Source organism: Tachypleus tridentatus, chromosome 4 (assembly GCF_004210375.1).
Source record: "Tachypleus tridentatus isolate NWPU-2018 chromosome 4, ASM421037v1, whole genome shotgun sequence".
NCBI classification, from domain to species: Eukaryota; Metazoa; Arthropoda; class Merostomata; order Xiphosura; family Limulidae; genus Tachypleus; species Tachypleus tridentatus.
Window position 1 is genome coordinate 26,637,902 of NC_134828.1, and position 17,247 is coordinate 26,655,148.

The 17,247-nt window shown below is 34.9% G+C and overlaps 1 protein-coding gene across 1 annotated transcript; it reads left to right on the forward strand.

The window, feature by feature from the left end:
- Positions 1–1,038: 1,038 nt before the first annotated feature.
- LOC143248273 (bile acid-sensitive ion channel-like) lies at positions 1,039–15,719 on the forward strand. Its single transcript, XM_076496680.1, has 9 exons — positions 1,039–1,551; positions 5,887–6,118; positions 6,873–7,054; positions 8,145–8,278; positions 8,662–8,836; positions 10,768–10,848; positions 12,102–12,204; positions 14,471–14,559; positions 15,116–15,719. The coding sequence occupies exons 1-9, from the start codon at positions 1,230–1,232 to the stop codon at positions 15,262–15,264; spliced, it is 1,467 nt and encodes a 488-aa protein (XP_076352795.1). The 5' UTR covers positions 1,039–1,229; the 3' UTR covers positions 15,265–15,719.
- The last annotated feature ends 1,528 nt before the right edge of the window (positions 15,720–17,247 follow it).

Sequence of the window (17,247 nt, forward strand, 5' to 3'; positions counted from 1 at the left end):
CGTAGGTTCAACATGTGGTATCAGTAATTAAGTTAATTAAATAGTTAATGTATCATTAAAGAAAAATATCACGAACAGTGTAATTAAACAAATATAATTTAAGAACTTTGAGTGCTTCAAATCCAAGTTCTTATTAAAAAGTACCGAAATTAGTACAATATATAAAGCTTAGAAATAATTACATTTGGGTTATTTTCTCACTCGTGGAGTGCACGGAAATGTTTCCTTGGAGATCTCAGTTGTTGAATAATGTAATTTCTCAGCTTTCATTTTTCATACGTTACCTGTAGGATTTTGTTTTGTTTATGTGATTTTGCACTTAGCTATAATAGTACTATCTGCACTTGTCGTCCATCAGTTTGAAGTAATAGACCAGAAAACATATTTTGTTATGTTTTAGAACTTGAGAAATGAGATAATTTTTAAAAAACTGGGAAAACGTTAAAAAAACAAAATTGCTTTTATTCTCTAAGTAATAATTAAAAACATTTTATTTCAGGTGATGTTTTGTCATTGTGGCCCCATCTGGGTTAGCAGAATACACAGTCATCAAATAGTTCTTGTACAATTATTGTAAACTGATTTTGTGATGTGTACTAGTAAAAGATGAATGGTGCTACCGTGTTTTTTAAATTACCTAATGTATTAAACATTTCCAGTTTTTTATGTGAAACAACGACTGTATTTAACCCTAGATGAAAATGGTAACGAATCCCATAAAACAGTCTATCGCAGGTTAAGTCCCACGTGTTATATCTCATATCAGATTTTGTTGGGTGGACAGGGATTAATTATCAATTATCACACATCTTACTTTCCTCTATATAATTAGAACATTATTCGCAGTCTCGAGGAGTGGTTTCACTTCAAATGTGTCACTCTACCGTTGCTTTCAGATAGTCCTCTTAAACGGGAATAATCAGAGAGTCAATATTGGCTTTCATAAGCCACGTGACGTTGTTAAACTGATATTCAAAATAACGTATGACATTTTCCCTTTTCCTCAAATGTGAGACTAATATAACACCAGCTGGTGCATTATTTTCACTTAGTTAAACCCAGTAGAAGAAACCACGTGAAACATCAAGAAGTGACTTCAAAGCTACTCTTTGTTTCTGTGTACATTAGATTAAATAAAAAGAAATCCGCTGGTTTTGTCATGGGTTCTGCAAATTCCAAAGCCATTCAGTAGGTTCAGCCATTCAGATTCACCAGGTTTAATTGAATATATGAAACAACAGAAAATGAATATCAAGTCAACAAAAGAAAAACAGAATTCATCACAGGAATTTATTTTAAATACCTCACTCCATGGAGTGGGTCACATAGCAAGGTCAAGTTCATGGTACCACCGTTTGGTATGGTCACTGGTTTTGTCTATGTGCCTAATTGGATTCATTCTCCAGGTGTTTATGGTGATCGAAAATACCGTAACAAGTCCACGAATGTACATTTTCGTCACTGAAAAGGACAATATTCTCACAACCTCTGACAAAGACCTGCCCCGTTATCCAGCGGTCACGTTATGTAGTCACTCGCCCTTCAAAACACGTAAGTAGAGCTGTACTTGTGGTCACATTATGTACTCACTTCCTTATAAAGATTAACTAGGAGCTATACTTGTGGTCATGTTATGTACTCATTTCCTAACAAAAGGTTGACTAGGAGCTATACTTGTGGTCACGTTATGTACTCACTTCCTAACAAAAGGTTAACTAGAAGTTATACTTGTGGTCACGTTATGTACTCACTTTCTAACAAAAGGTTAACTAGGAGTTATACTTGTGATCATGTTATGTACTCACTTCCTAACAAAAGGTTAACTAGGAGTTATACTTGTGGTCACGTTATGTACTCACTTCCTAACAAAAGGTTAACTAGGAGTTATACTTGTGGTCACGTTATATACTCACTTCCTAACAAAAGGTTAACTAGGAGTTATACTTGTGGTCACGTCATGTACTCACTTCCTAACAAAAGGTTAATTAGGAGCTATACTTGTGGTCATATTATGTACTTACTTCCTAACAAAAGGTTAACTAGGAGCTATACTTGTCGTCATGTTATGTACTCACTTCCTAACAAAAGGTTAACTAGAAGTTATACTTGTGGTCACGTTATGTACTCACTTCCTAACAAAAGGTTAAGTAGGAGCTATACTTGTGGTCACGTTATGTACTCACTTCCTAACAAAAGGTTAACTAGGAGTTATACTTGTGGTCACGTCATGTACTCACTTCCTAACAAAAGGTTAATTAGGAGCTATACTTGTGGTCGTATTATGTACTTACTTCCTAACAAAAAGTTAACTAGGAGCTATACTTGTGGTCATATTATGTACTTACTCCCTAACAAAAGGTTAACTAGGAGCTATACTTGTGGTCACGTTATGTACTCACTTCCTAACAAAAGGTTAAGTAGGAGCTATACTTGTGGTCACGTTATGTACTCACTTCCTAACAAAAGGTTAACTAGAAGCTATACTTGTGGTCACGTTATGTACTCACTTCACGTTATATACTCACTTCCTAACAAAAGGTTAACTAGGAGTTATACTTGTGGTCACGTCAACAAAAGGTTAACTAGAAGTTATACTTGTGGTCACGTCATGTACTCACTTCCTAACAAAAGGTTAATTAGGAGCTATACTTGTGGTCATATTATGTACTTACTTCCTAACAAAAGGTTAACTAGGAGCTATATTTGTGGACATGTTATGTACTTACGCCCTAACAAAAGGTTAACTAGGAGCTATACTTGTGGTCATGTTATGTACTCACTTCCTAACAAAAGGTTAACTAGGAGCTATACGTGGGGTCATGTTATGTACTCACTTCCTAACAAAAAGTTGACTAGGAGCTATATTTGTGGTCATGTTATGTACTCACTTCCTAACAAAAGGTTGACTAGGAGCTATATTTGTGGACATATTATGTACTTACTTCCTAACAAAAGGTTAACTAGAAGTTATACTTGTGGTCACGTTACGTACTCACTTCCTAATAAAAGGTTGACTAGGAGCTATACTTGTGGTCAGGTTATGTACTCACATATAAAATAATTAAGATATTTCAGTTCTTGTCACAACAACCATGTAAAACTAAATAACAAGAACGTATTCACTCGTTTTACCAGTCACACCAAACATGCTCGCCTTTCAGCCGTGGGGGCGTTTAAATTACTGTCAGTTTCACTATTCGTTGGTTTGTTTGTTTTTTATTTCGCGCAAAGCTACTCGAGAGCTATCTGCACTAACCGTCCATAATTTAGCAGTGTAAGACTAGAGGGAAGGCAGCTAGTCATCACCACCCACCGCAAGCTCTAGGGCTACGCTTGAACCAACGAATAATGGAACTGACCGTCACATTATAATGCTCCCACGGCTGAAAGGACGAGCATGTTTGATGTGATGAGGATTCGAATCTGCAACCCTCAGATTACGAGTCGAGTGCCTTAACCACCTGGTCATGCCGGACCCTATTCGTTGGTAAGAGTAGTCTAGGAGTGGGTGGTGGGTGGTGATGAATAGCTGTCTACCTTCTTACATTCCTAAATTAGGGACAGCTAGCGCAAATAGCTCTCGTGTAGCTTTGCGCGAAATTCCAAAAACAAACACGTTTCATTATTTTAATTTTTTTTTTTTTTTTTGGAATTTCGCACAAAGCTACTCGAGGGTTATCTGTGCTAGCCGTCCCTAATTTAGTAGTGTAAGACTAGAGGGAAGGCAGCTAGTCATCACCACCCACCGCCAACTCTTGGGCTACTCTTTTACCAACGAAAAGTGGGATTGAGCGTCACATTATACGCCCCCAAGGCTGGGAGGGAGAGCATGTTTAGCGCGACGCGGGCGTGAACCCGCGACCCTCGGATTACGAGTCCCACGCCTTACGCGCTTGGCCATGCCAGGCCCATTATTTTAATACTTATCAATGTAACCATGCGACATTAAAGCACGAGAACGTATTCACGAGTCTCTTTGTGCCTGTTCTGGCAATTGTTACCCATACTTCTTGTATAAAACATCAGTTACTTTGTGTAGTATCTATATAATGGTATTATCTGTTATGTATCCATGTAACTACTTCGCAGGGCATGGATGGAACTTCACTAAGACTGGTTTGGAGGTTCATTAGGTCATTGTGGGGGTACACATACATTTCTATTTTGCATTTTACAGTTTTTATGGAGGTTTGTTTTTCCACCTCTTCACCCCTGTAAATGGATCTTCACTCAACTTGGTATGAAGGTTCATTGGGTCCATGGGGAGATGCGTAGGGAAGCAACTTTTCATGTTATAAGATTACTTTTCATTAATTTACATAAGTTTCGTCCAGGGTACTTCAGCTAGTTTCAAATAATATTTCAATGAAATACTAGTATTTCAAACTATTGAAATGTTTGAAATATAGGATTTTTCAAATGTTTCAGTGAAATACCTGTTTCTCAAACAATGTTTAAAACACGATTGTTAAATGTTCCAGTGAAGAGCCATTACTTTCATTAACGTTTCAAACACAATCGATTTTCAGATGTTCCGGTGGAGTACTACTACTAGAAATATCTACCACTTATTTTTGGATAATCTAGAGTTAGAGACGTGTGATATATATACTTTAATGGCAGTACAAATATCGGTATCAAAGCTGAACGCTTATCGAACCTGTCGTCTGTAATACTTGGCGTTAATTAGAGAAACGTGTCAGGTTTTGAGATAAGAATAAATATATATACCAAACACTACACTAACTTAAATGAAACTTACAAACGGTTTTAAGTGCCAACCTTTTCAAAGAATGGAGAAAAAATCCCCAAAAATTATAAACTCTGAGAAAGAGAAATCAGAGAGATAGATAAACATCTGTTTGGTTTAACAAATGTTTTGAAATAATGACTGAATGTTGTTGTTGGTCAATCGGGCATTTGTCTCTTGAGCCGAAATCGATTTTAATAAAAAGTATTAAACACTAGGGAAATATACGGAACCCGGTCATAGTTGACTGTCTTGTGTCATAGTCATGTGAAAACGTAATCTCAAGTATAATTTTTATAGACTTGTTATATTATCTATATTCTATATCCTTGTAAACGAGTTTTGATTTCACACACGTAAAAATCTAACTATTGACAAAACAGAATTTTAGTTTCACATAAAAATAAACCAATGTTAACGACGGAGTTCTTATTCAGAAACGTCACCAGGAATGTCCTAGAATTCCATTAAAATCTTGCATCACTAATGGGTTTTATGTGAAACTATGACTTACCCCTCAGTGGCACATCGCAATTTCTGCTGACTTACAACGCCAAAAAACCTCATTTCGATAACCGTGGTGGACAGAGCACATACCCCATTATGTAGTTTTGTACTTAATTCAAAACAACAACTAATTAAACTTAGTTGAACGGTTCATTTTCTGGCTTACTAATGTTTGTTGTCTTCCACAGTAACAATTCCTGTGATCATTTACAACGTACATTAGAAACAATTCTCAAAACTATATTAGGAGAAAATGGATTGTAGCTTGGTGAACTAGAACCTGAATGGTAACAAAATGTATCCCCCCAAAATATTCTCTGTGGTCAATAATCGCTTGAATTTTATTATTTTAGTCGTTTGGTTTGTTATTTATATCAGTAAGAATACTTGTTATTTATATTAGTAAGAATACTTGAATCAAACAACTTCAATACGAGAAACTTTTTATCACTTGGAGTATGAGTAATATTTTTCGAATGAACTTTGAAAAGAGTAGAATACTTCAACATTGTGTTGAGTAACTGGGTAATTTTATCATATGCTTTATGTTAGCCCTAATTTGCAACAAAATATATGTCCATGTATTGTTCAATTTTTTATTTATTTCTGTTATCCTCTCACAACTGTAGCAGAAAAGTCGAGCACAGTCGAACCACTAAACTTCTTAGGACTTATCCTTGGTTATCCGTTTGTTGACCAGAATAGAAAGGAATTGGTAGAGCTGCATGAAATGTTAGTTAATTCAACAGAAACAGAAAATGTTGATTTAGCAAAACTCTGGAGCCGAACTTCCTTGGATTTGTTAGCTGAATCTGACAATTCAGGCTATATTAGAGATATGATCATTCAATACAGCACCAGGTAAGATGATTAGAGATAATATCGTTCAATAAAGTACCAAGTAAGATCATTAGAGATAAGATCATTGAATGCAGTACCAGGTGAGATAATTATAGATAAGATCATTGAATAAAGTACCAGGTAAGGTCATTAGAGATAAGATCATTGAATGTAGTACCAGGTGAGATAATTATAGATAAGATCATTGAATAAAGTACCAGGTGAGGCCATTAAAACTGTTTCAACAATCAAATATTTTCTAAATGAAACAATATAAAAATAATAAAAGATCTAACTAAAAGAACTTTCAGTTTAATAACATTTTTGTACATCGCATCCAAGCAAATCCTATACCTCTCATTGTATAACCTCATAAGGCTTAATATTTCTGTTTTAATACAAGTGGAACAAAAAGATGCATTCCTGAATAAATACAATAGTTTGTTGTTGTTGTTTTTACTTATGTAACGCAATATAACGTTATGGATAACCCATCATGATTTCTACAAATTTATAGAGCAGCTATTTAAGTTTCCAGAAAGAGAATACGAAGCATGCAGAATTGTTCATTGCATGCATTACAAGTTGGAACAATATATCGAAGGTGTCTCCTAAAATTCTACACATTTAGTGTCTTATTTAAGTTTTTTTTCTAACAAGTAATATCTTACAGCATTATATTCTTGGAATCTGGACTATGAGTGTCTTCGTTTAGTTGCTCATGATAAACGATATTGTGTCTTGATCTAATCATTGATATTAATTTCTTTTCGAGATGTGAAGAATTCTTTCTTCAGTGCAAGTTTGCCAACTACTTTACTGACTGCTGTGTCCATTTTGAAACGATCATTACAACGTCAGGTGTCTGTTTCACCTTCTCTCCCAACAAAACATGGCAGAATAAGATGTTTCAGTCGAACGTTTTCTCCGTGGACTTTCGAATCCCAGGAAATTCAGGTATTGAATCACACATGCATAAATAATGATTTGAAAACATTTCTACAAGTTAGAAAGAATACTTGTAGCTTCCTAAAAAATTGAATCCAAAGACGTCAAGATTATGGCCAGTGATGGTTAGTGATCTATTGCAGCCAATTGTACGGCGTAATATCAGTATATGAAGTCATTGTACAAATGCAATGAAGACACTGACAGAATTAATGTGATGTTAATAATATACATTACAGCTGAATTACAAAAATAAAACGAATGTTCACTTGTATACGTACTTCATTTATTTTCTTCAAGGAAGGAAAATAAAGTTAAAAAGAAAAACTTTTGCAAAAATGAAGTACAATGTAAAGATGGCAAAAAGTTTTGTTTGTTTTTTAATTTCGCACAAAGCCACACGAGGGCTATCTGCGCTGGCTGTACCTAATTTAGTAGTGTAAGACTAGAGGGAAGACAGCTAGTCATCACCACCCACCGCCAACTCTTGGGCTACTCTTTTACCAACGAATAGTGGGATTGACCGTCACATTATAACGCCCCCACGAGCATATTTGGTGCGATCGGGATTCGAACCAGCCACTCTCGGATTACGAATCGAACGCCTTAACACACTTGGCCATGCTAGGCCGATGGCAAAAAGCAAAAATACAGACAAGGTAGGGAATAGTACAAAATACCGTATAAAAATCAATAAATAAATAGCACAATCTGTCTCAGAATAACTTTTATCTACAACGAAACGTTGACTTCTTGCTATTTACACGAATTCAAATTTTAATAAAATCATTTAAATTGAACAGTACTACACAAACTTGCAGTGGCTAATAACCCTAAGTTAATATGGTTGAATCAGCTATTTATGTGGAAATTTTTGTATAGTTTTATGTATTCATTTTTACCTTGTTTCTGTACTATTTTGACATTATCAATCCAAAGTCATACTTAGTTTTTGCAGTGTTTTTTTTTGTTATTTCAGGAAGATAGCAAGAAGAATTGTAATCAAAATAACGTTTAACTGTACATTAAATATAACATTCCTCAAGTATATTTTTTTTTCAATAATTTCTTTCTTGTAAGGATCGTGTGTTTCTTGCAGCCCATCTAGTGGAAGAAGAGGGAGTTACCATCTCTCTTCATGACCCAAGAGAGTTTCCTTCTGATTCCATCATAAGTGATAGTGTCGGAATTTGGACTGGGATGATGGTGAACCTCAGGTTTCATCTGATTCAGGTCATGAGTTTCTAGATATCAAATGTAACATTGTATTTTTAAATCTAGGCTAAATATAAGGTTAAAAAACCTTTAAAAATGAGAAAAGTAAACTAGACGAGTCAGGTATTGTTTCTGTGGATACAACAATTCTAACAGTATTTATCTATTGTTTCAATATATATAATAATTCTAAGAGTTTAGGTATTGTTGTTTCAAGAAAACAATGATATTCTTTGACGAGACCATGTGCATCTTCTTAGAATTTTTTTTCATTTTCTGAGAAAGAGCTATTACCCAATTTCTTAACCGCTTGTCTAGTTGTGTAATAATAACACGACTTTCCACTATAACTTAAAACAACTTCTAACTAGCTGGCTCATAATTTTCTTTTAACTTTTCAGAATGACTTCACTTCAAAGCTGTCTAAATTTGCAGGCGACAGTTTTGCCCAATGTAAACATCCAGTTCTCCCAATTCTCAACAGACCTTACACCAAATCAAACTGTGAAGTGGAAGAAACTATTCGTTTGGTTCATAGATTCTGTAACTGTACTCTAGTGCTTGTCTCTTCTACTGGTAAGTTGTATCATTGGTTCTGAAGCTGTGCTGCAGTTTTTGTGTAATGGGCGTGTGTGCAATCTATGGGCTTAGTCGTTGGGTTCGACGTTACACTCGTTACAAAGAAATTAATTTGGATTTTGTGTCGTGCTGTTGTGAGAAGAGCACACAAGTCACCAACTCGAGGACGTTTACGTGAGGAATAAAGAACTTGTACAGAGAAAACTCGTTTTTATTTGTAATTAAGCACAAAACTAAACAAACACCGATTTTTAGAAGTGTAAGTCTGTAGACATACTACTGTGCTACTAGAGGCAACAACTAATTACAAATCAAAATAACTTCTTTATTTGTTTACTGTTGAACAGTTCATCCATATTGAAATTATCCAGGTTGATCTGCAATAACACTACATTTAAATCATTGTGTTCTTTATTTTGGATGTCTAAATGATTATTAATAAGCCCTTCTATTACATTCAATAATATAGATGCAACATTAGTTATCAATTAATTTAATACGAGAAATAAGGTTGGTCATAATCTGTATAAACAATTATTTTAAGATATTTTTAAGTCATTCAAATTTAAACATTTTCAAATCAATTGTTCCTTTAGCACATTAATGTTTTTCACATTATTGAACCTTAAGGGAAACTATTAGACTAGATCGAAAATATCATTATGACAAGGAGTTCGTGTGGCAAACTTATTGTATACAGTGGAACCCCTCTAATCAGGCCAGTTTGTCTCAGTCCCGAAGGTGGCTGATTTACAGGGATTCCACTGTATTCTGCATTGTTGTCGTCTTATCCTGGAGTCAGAACACTTGATAAGTGTGGAAGATTGTCCTTTAGAGTTGAAAACACGGAATTATATACACGATTTTTAGTGTTTTTTCGACTATTCAAGAAGTTTAGTAGAGCTACTTTCAAAATGGTTCTTGTAACTCGATTGATACAAGTGGAATCTTCCAAGAACAAGGGGGTTATTTCATTAGACTGTAATTAAAATCAACATGGTTAATTGTCTTTATAGAGCTTATTTTTTTAATATTTTTGGCGAAATCACCCAACACAATCAACTTACAGCGTATATCCTTTGTTTGTTTTGTTCTTTTAATTTCGCACAAAGCCACACGAGGGCTATCTGCGCTAAGCGTACCTAATTTAGTAGTGTAAGACTAGAGGGAAGGCAGATAATCATCACTACCTACCGCCAAGTCTTGGGCTACTCTTTTACCAACGAATAGTGGGAATGATCATCACATTATAACGCCCCCACGGGTGAAAGTGTGAGCATTTTTGGTGCGACAGGGATTCGAACTCTGAACCCTCAGCTTAAGAGTCGAGCGCCCTGAACACCTGGCCATGCTGGGCATACGGCTTATAAAGACAAACCATATAACGGAAAACTCTTTACTAATTATAGTTCACTGTTGTCTTTCATTGCCGTTCCATTAACTGCTTTTTGGAACGATGGCTCATTTTGTCTAATTATTGGAATTTTCTCAACACACCATGTCTGCGAGTTGTAAATATTTACTCCGATGTCATGACTGGAATATTGGTTTCAGCTTACTTCTACTATTGGCCTCAAGTCTGTATCTTCCCTATCAGGTATTGTGGCTTATTAATTTCTGCCTACGATTTCTTGTAATATTTTCGATCCACTATTTTATATATGATAAAATATAAGTAAAATTTGCTTCTTGAAACCCTTCATGCTTCATATACCTAGTATTTGTATCTGACAAATAATTCACTTGTCTCTTCTCTTGGTAAGTTCTCACGATGGTTCTATGTTTCAATGTCTGCCTCTTTTATTGGTGCCTTTAAAACCAACTGTTTTCTGTTTCTTTACATATTAAAGAGTGAATAAACATAACGGCTATTTCGTAGTTTGTGCTGTCAGGATGTTTTAATATTTATAATTAAACTGATTTTACAGGAAACAACAGTAATTACTTCCGCTACTGTTTACCTCAGGATTTTCTTCAATGTATTATCCCAAACACAGAAGCTATTTTCGGTAAGAAATACTTCACGTAACCATAAGTGATTTCCTTACAGGTGTTATAACAAAGTCATAACTGAGCTGCAAGTTTGTGTTTTCTCTAACAGAAGTAATAACGAATAGTGCAAAGGTACCTATATATTTGAAATTGTAAACAAACAACATAAGCCGATCGAGGGGAGGGGAACAGACATGAAAGATACAGAAAAAATATACAAAAAAAGAACACAAGTGAGGCAGAAAAAATTAAAGTAGGTGAAATGTTACTATTTCGTCATGAGGATTCGTGTTTGTACAACTTTATAAATGTCTTGGTGAAATGTTACTATTTCGTCATGAGGATTCGTGTCTGTACAACTTTATAAATGTCTTGGTAAAATGTTACTATTTCGTCATGAGGATTCGTGTCTGTACAACTTTATGTCTTGGTGAAATGTTACTATTTCGTCATGAGGATTCGTGTCTGTACAACTTTATGTCTTGGTGAAATGTTATTTCGTCATGAGGATTCGTGTCTGTACAACTTTATAAGTGTCTTAGTGAAATGCTACTATTTCGTCATGAGGATTCTTGTCTGTACAACTTTATAAGTGTCTTGTGGACGCTATCTTTTTTTTTTATTTTTCCTTGTGTAGTGCTCATAACAAAAACATGCCATCGTATGTAGTTTTTGTTACCTTAGAGTTCCTACAAAAAGGCGTGGCACGATGTAGTTTAGTTTGATTTTTTTCTAAATACAATTTTTGTGTAGAGAAAAACAAAGCTATGACGTTTATATGCAAAAACGGCTCGTTTGGGTTGAGAAAATATTTTACATAGAAGAGCGAACAACGTTTCGACCTTCTATGTAAAATATTTTCTCAACCCAAACGAGCCGTTTTTGCATATAAATTTCTCAACAAGTGGGTTTCTCGACATCACTGAAAGCTATGACGTCTTGTAATTTGGTTTAAGATTTTAAACGTATAGCATTAAGTTTTGCTTTCGCTTACTCGGGTGTGGTTTTGGTTTTCTATTGGACCTCTGACTATTTTATAAAATATACGATCAACTTTAAAAGCACTGACAACTAAATAATTGTGTTTCAACAAACTGCCACTGCATCATTCAGTGTTAAACCATTCTAACTTGTTTATTCTTTCACAAAATGTGTCATAGTTTTGAAGGTATACTCGAGACAAACATACGAAATAAATGGCAAAAAATTAACGATGAACACATATTTAAGAGGGAGATAAAAGTTTTTGACAAATAATGATATTTTACAGATAACTTATCTCTTTGCAATCCAGCGTGTAAAGAATATCGTTACGAAAGAGAACCTTCGTACTCTAGACTAGGTTCTTCATATAACGTCAGCAGTGTAAACAGGTGAGAAAAATATTCTTACTAGTCGTGATTAAAATTTTGTTTAACAACTGTTACTGAATTACACTCACTACGAAGGTTTAGTGGGAAGCCCTATTATGCCTAATGCTACATACGCACAAAAGCAGCTTGTTTTCAAACATCTTGTGCTATTTTGAAAGAAAACAAAAGTATGCGTTGGTAACATTATTGTAATTCCAACTATCAAAAACAACCTTATATTTTTTAGTATTTTGTTAATTTCGCTCAAAGCTATAAGAGGGCTATCTGCGCTAGCCATCCGTAATTTAGTCATCACCACCCACCACCGACTATTGGGCTATTCTTTCATCAACAAATGGCGGGATTGGCCTTCACATAATGACGCTCTCACGGCTGAAAGGGCGAGCATATTGGGTATGACGGGAATTCGAACCCGCGACCCTCAGATTACGAGTCGAGTGCCCTAACCATGTGGCCATGCAAGGCCTATGACCTTCTGAACAAGTGCAAGTAGGTTAACCCTTTAGCTCAGCAGGAAGAGCACTCATTGCTAGGGCAAGAAATGCCAGGTTCAAATCCTGCTCTAGAGAAATGGATTATCATAATAGAGAGATACAGTTTTAGCACACGATTACACCTCAACTGAGATTTATTTTTACTGAAAATATCCAGAATATTTATATATATATAAACATCTATCTCAGCGTCAATTATTAATTTCTATTGATTACACTCAAATGCCAGTTATGGCTTTTCGTAACTTATGAGGTTATGTCATGCAGTCTTTTGTTTTTCATGACTATACAACGAGTCTCTCCAAAACATGTGCTGGTGAAAATATATAGAAAGTGATATATTTTATCCATCACAATAAGGGTTATTGAGTGTGCTTCCGAGTTATAAAACTTCATGTTTTTATGCCAGATTGTATAGTGGTTCAAATTATACAAGATATTCCAGTAAACCAATCATTTTCCTTTCATCTTCGCTCGTTTTCATTTAGTGACCAATGTGGCTATCAATAATTGAACTTTTTTTCTTCCTCGCTTTCTCTGGACAGTCACAACTCTGTCACCACAAGGAGTTGAACAGTAATCAGTTTGGCCGTAGGATTTGTATACAAATTATACATTTTTATTCGCGAGTTTCCATTTATCCACACATACACAAAAAATACAAACGTTCAAATATGTGGCATTTAGAATATACGGATGATTTCATGCTATGTTTCTTCAAAGAAACTCGGTTAAATTCCTCTGTGTACAGAAGTTATACATGATAGGTTTATAGAAAGACAATGGGTTTACGTGTTGTATCGCTTTCTTTAGGTTTCTAAAGGTGGTTAGGGCGCTCGACTTACAATCTGAGGATCGCAGGTTTGAAACTCCGTCACACCAAATATGCAAGCCCTTTGAGCCGTTATAATATGACAGTCAATCCTACTATTCTTTGGTAAAAGAGTAGCCCAAGAGTTGACACTGGGTAGAGATGACTGACTGACTTCTCTCTAGCCTTACACTGCTAAATTAGGGACAGCTAACGCAAATAGCTCTCGCGAAGCTTTGCACAAAATTAAAACAAACCTATATTTCAATTCGCAGAAGCTTATTATGCTTACGAAAATAATATAATAAAATAAAAAATTGAGGTCAAATATAAAATTTAAATTTTTTAAAGTTTCTAGTAACGTGTAATACGTTTCTTCTTTGACCGTTTAATTCAAATAATGTACTACAGACAATAATTAAATTCATATGTTATTAGCTATTTTCCGTTATGTTTTCATACCTAATAAACAATAAGCCATGTTCACTTGATTTTTTATATGATCAGTAACAGTTTCTTCAAAAATATGTATTTGAATCACTTTTCTGTTTGTTAACCTGAAGATGACCTAAGAAGGTCAAAACGTTGTTCTCTACTTTATTTTAATGAAAGTTATAATACCCATACTAACCGTCTTGAGATATGTTTTCACTTCAAGTGGGTTTCTCGTCATCACAGATTTTCTGGGGAAAACCCCATCCTCCTACATTATTGGTTGCTTGTACTTTAGCACAAAGCTACACTATAGGCTATACTCTGCTTACCACGGGGATCGAAACCTGGTTTTTAGCGTTGGAAGTCTGCAGACAAACCGCTGGGCCATTTGGTGACCCCCTACGTCCCAGAAGTAATATATTCCTATTTCCTGGTTTATATTTAACGTATTCGAAGCTGCATAGTGTTAATATATCTTAAGCTACGGAATGAATAATTATAACTCCAGTGTTCTTTTACATTTCAGGTCTAAAGCCATGAGGTTAAAACTTAAACACAAGGATCTGAAATACGTTCAAGTTAAATATCATTATGATGGAATAAGCGAAGTTGTCAGTAAGTACCTCAACAAATTAAAATATTGAATCTATATTCAGGATATTGTTACTGTATGAACATACTTCGTAGTTTGTTTTCTCATTGTAACCCAGAATTTCAAAGGAAATTTTGAAATATTATTCCTAAAATGAATACTATTATGCAATAACTGAATAGAATTTTGAAAGCCATAATACTTAATTTAGTAATAAAAAGTAACTTAATGAATTTCTTATTAACGAAACGCTTGTTTGGGTAATACAAACACAACTATAAAAGTACAACAGTTCTGTGTGCTGTATGTCCACGTTACTACTTCGTAGGGTGAGGATAGATTTTCACCAAAATTGTTATGGTAGTTCAATAGATATGATACATGCGGGGTACAAATAAATTTACAATTTTTAGTCTGTTTTTTTTATGGGAATTTTGTACCACATATTCAAAATGTTACGGAAACTGAAAGGTTATGCGTAAAGTCAATCATTTGTCAAAATAAACATTTTACAAAACACGAAATTTCACTGGAAATGCCAGGTCCAATATCATTGTTATTTCTGTACTTCTTTTTTAGGTAAAATTGGAGGATCAATGGGGCTTTTACTAGGAGCTAGCGTCATCACGGTGATAGAAGTTTCCTTGTTCTTATTAAAGAGGGCATTGCGGAATTTTTGTGGCTTTCTTTGTTGCTGCTGGTGTTGTCTGAAGAGCAAGCGACGATAGCAAAATCGGAATTTCATTATAAAAAAATTAGTAATTATGTACACGATGAACTGACACTCTTCTATAAAGAGGTTGATAAGTGAAGTTTAAAAACACTACTACAACCTATGTTATAGAAAACGCTGCTGCCACCTTTCGACACGATTATATTAATTATTTTGATGCATTTTAAATAAACAATTCATGCTCCGGTTGATAAACATAAATTCAGTGATTGTCATGGGAACTCACATGAAAGTTTGATACAACAGAGGGAGCTTTTTATTATTATTTTCTAATTTATCTATTCTAACAATACAAAAGACTACGTGCCAAAATTAGAATTATCACTAAAACTATTATTTGCAAACTTTATATGTGAAGTTAAACTTCATATGTGTCCTTGTCAAATAAAATGTTAAATTTTCTTAATACCAATTTTCTGGTTATTTATAAGTAAACAAAATTGAAGTTAAAACTCGTGTTTGTAATGCAACAAGTGGATCCTAATAAAAACATGATTGATTGATTGATTTAGTGTTTTATGACACAAAGCAGCTAGGCTATCTGCGCCAAACGTCCGGTAAAAAGGTAAAAATAAAGTAAATATAGTAAAATACGTAAGGAAATGAAGGTAAAACAAAACATCATTGAAAAACAGAAAGAGTATAAAACCAATGTTGACACCTAGTCTACAATGGTAAGAGAGAAAGCAGAGTAAAAGAAGTTGTAAATAACTTTCTTTAGCAAAATGGTAATGATCATAACCCACCAGGAAGACTAACAGGGAAGTACAAAAACCACCGTCAGTCACCTGAAGTTGGCCTTTCCAGTCCTGGTTCCAGGTTATGTGTCATAGCAGCCATTATTAAAATGTAAAATAATAGAAGTTTTAAAATACACATAGCAAAATCGTAATAATGAGTAGCCAAATGTCCAGTAAAAAGATAAAGTCAAGTAAATGGAGTAAAATTTGTAAAAGTAAATGAAGGTAAAAACAAAACAGCAATTAAAACAGAAAATGGCATAAAACCAATGTTGACATCCAGTCTACAAAGTTGTAAAGGACTTCCTGTAGCAGAATGGTAATGATCATAACCTGCCAGGAAGACTAACAGGTAAGTACAAGAACCACCCTCAGTCACCTGAAGTTGGTCTTTCTAGTCCTGGTTCCGGGTTATGAGTCAATATGGCCAGTACTAAAAAGTTAAGTAGTAAAAGTGTTAAATGACATGCAGCAAAAGTGTAATAACAACTCGCCAGGACGACTAACGGGTAGTTCAAACGTATAGTTCAAACAGCAGCGTTAGTCACCTGAAGTTGGCCTTTCCAGTCCTGGTGTTGAGTTATTTAATGTTCTGGCCATTTTCCAATATCAAATTGAACTAGAGAGAATGAAACTATAAAAAAGGAACCACAATTAAAAAGGTGGAGTGAATAAATATGCAACACTTAAATGAGATTAAAAAGATTAATGGCCATTAAAAAACTAAAATTTTTTTTATCAAGGTGGACAGTGTCACGATCACCAATAACACTGTCCAATGTTACAGATAAACCCTGGGAAAAAATATGTTTAAAATAGTGCCGTCGTTGAGAATTGCAACGATGGCAAGAAAGTAAAATGTGGCTGATAGTGATGTGAGTGTTACACAAACTACACACTGGTGCATCAGTTACAGATAAAAGAAAACGATGAGTTAAAAAACTGTGACCAATGCCTAGTCTAGTTAGAACAACGTCCTCCTTCCGAACTTTACGGAAGCTAGATGGCCAAAGCCCAATATAGGGTTTTATTTGAAAAAGCTTGTTCTCGCGTTGCTCACTCCAAGTGGACTGCCAGCTGGCACGGAGCCGAGCCTTGAATACAAGACCATAGTCCATGTACGGAATAGGCACAGTGGTGATAGTGCCTGACCAGATAGATTTAGCTGCCATGTCTGCAAGCTCGTTCCCACGAATACCAACATGACCTGGTATCCAGAAAAACTGGATAGAAGTAGA

What these genes read in the sequence shown, in the direction of transcription:
- LOC143248273 (XM_076496680.1), top strand. Translation starts at nt 1,230, where the DNA reads ATGAAACAACAGAAAATGAATATCAAGTCAACAAAAGAAAAACAGAAT. An exon ending in TCACTCGCCCTTCAAAACAC is followed by an intron (nt 1,552 to 5,886) that starts GTAAGTAGAGCT and finishes TCACAACTGTAG; the next exon opens with CAGAAAAGTCGAGCACAGTC. An exon ending in AGTGCTTGTCTCTTCTACTG is followed by an intron (nt 8,837 to 10,767) that starts GTAAGTTGTATC and finishes CTGATTTTACAG; the next exon opens with GAAACAACAGTAATTACTTC.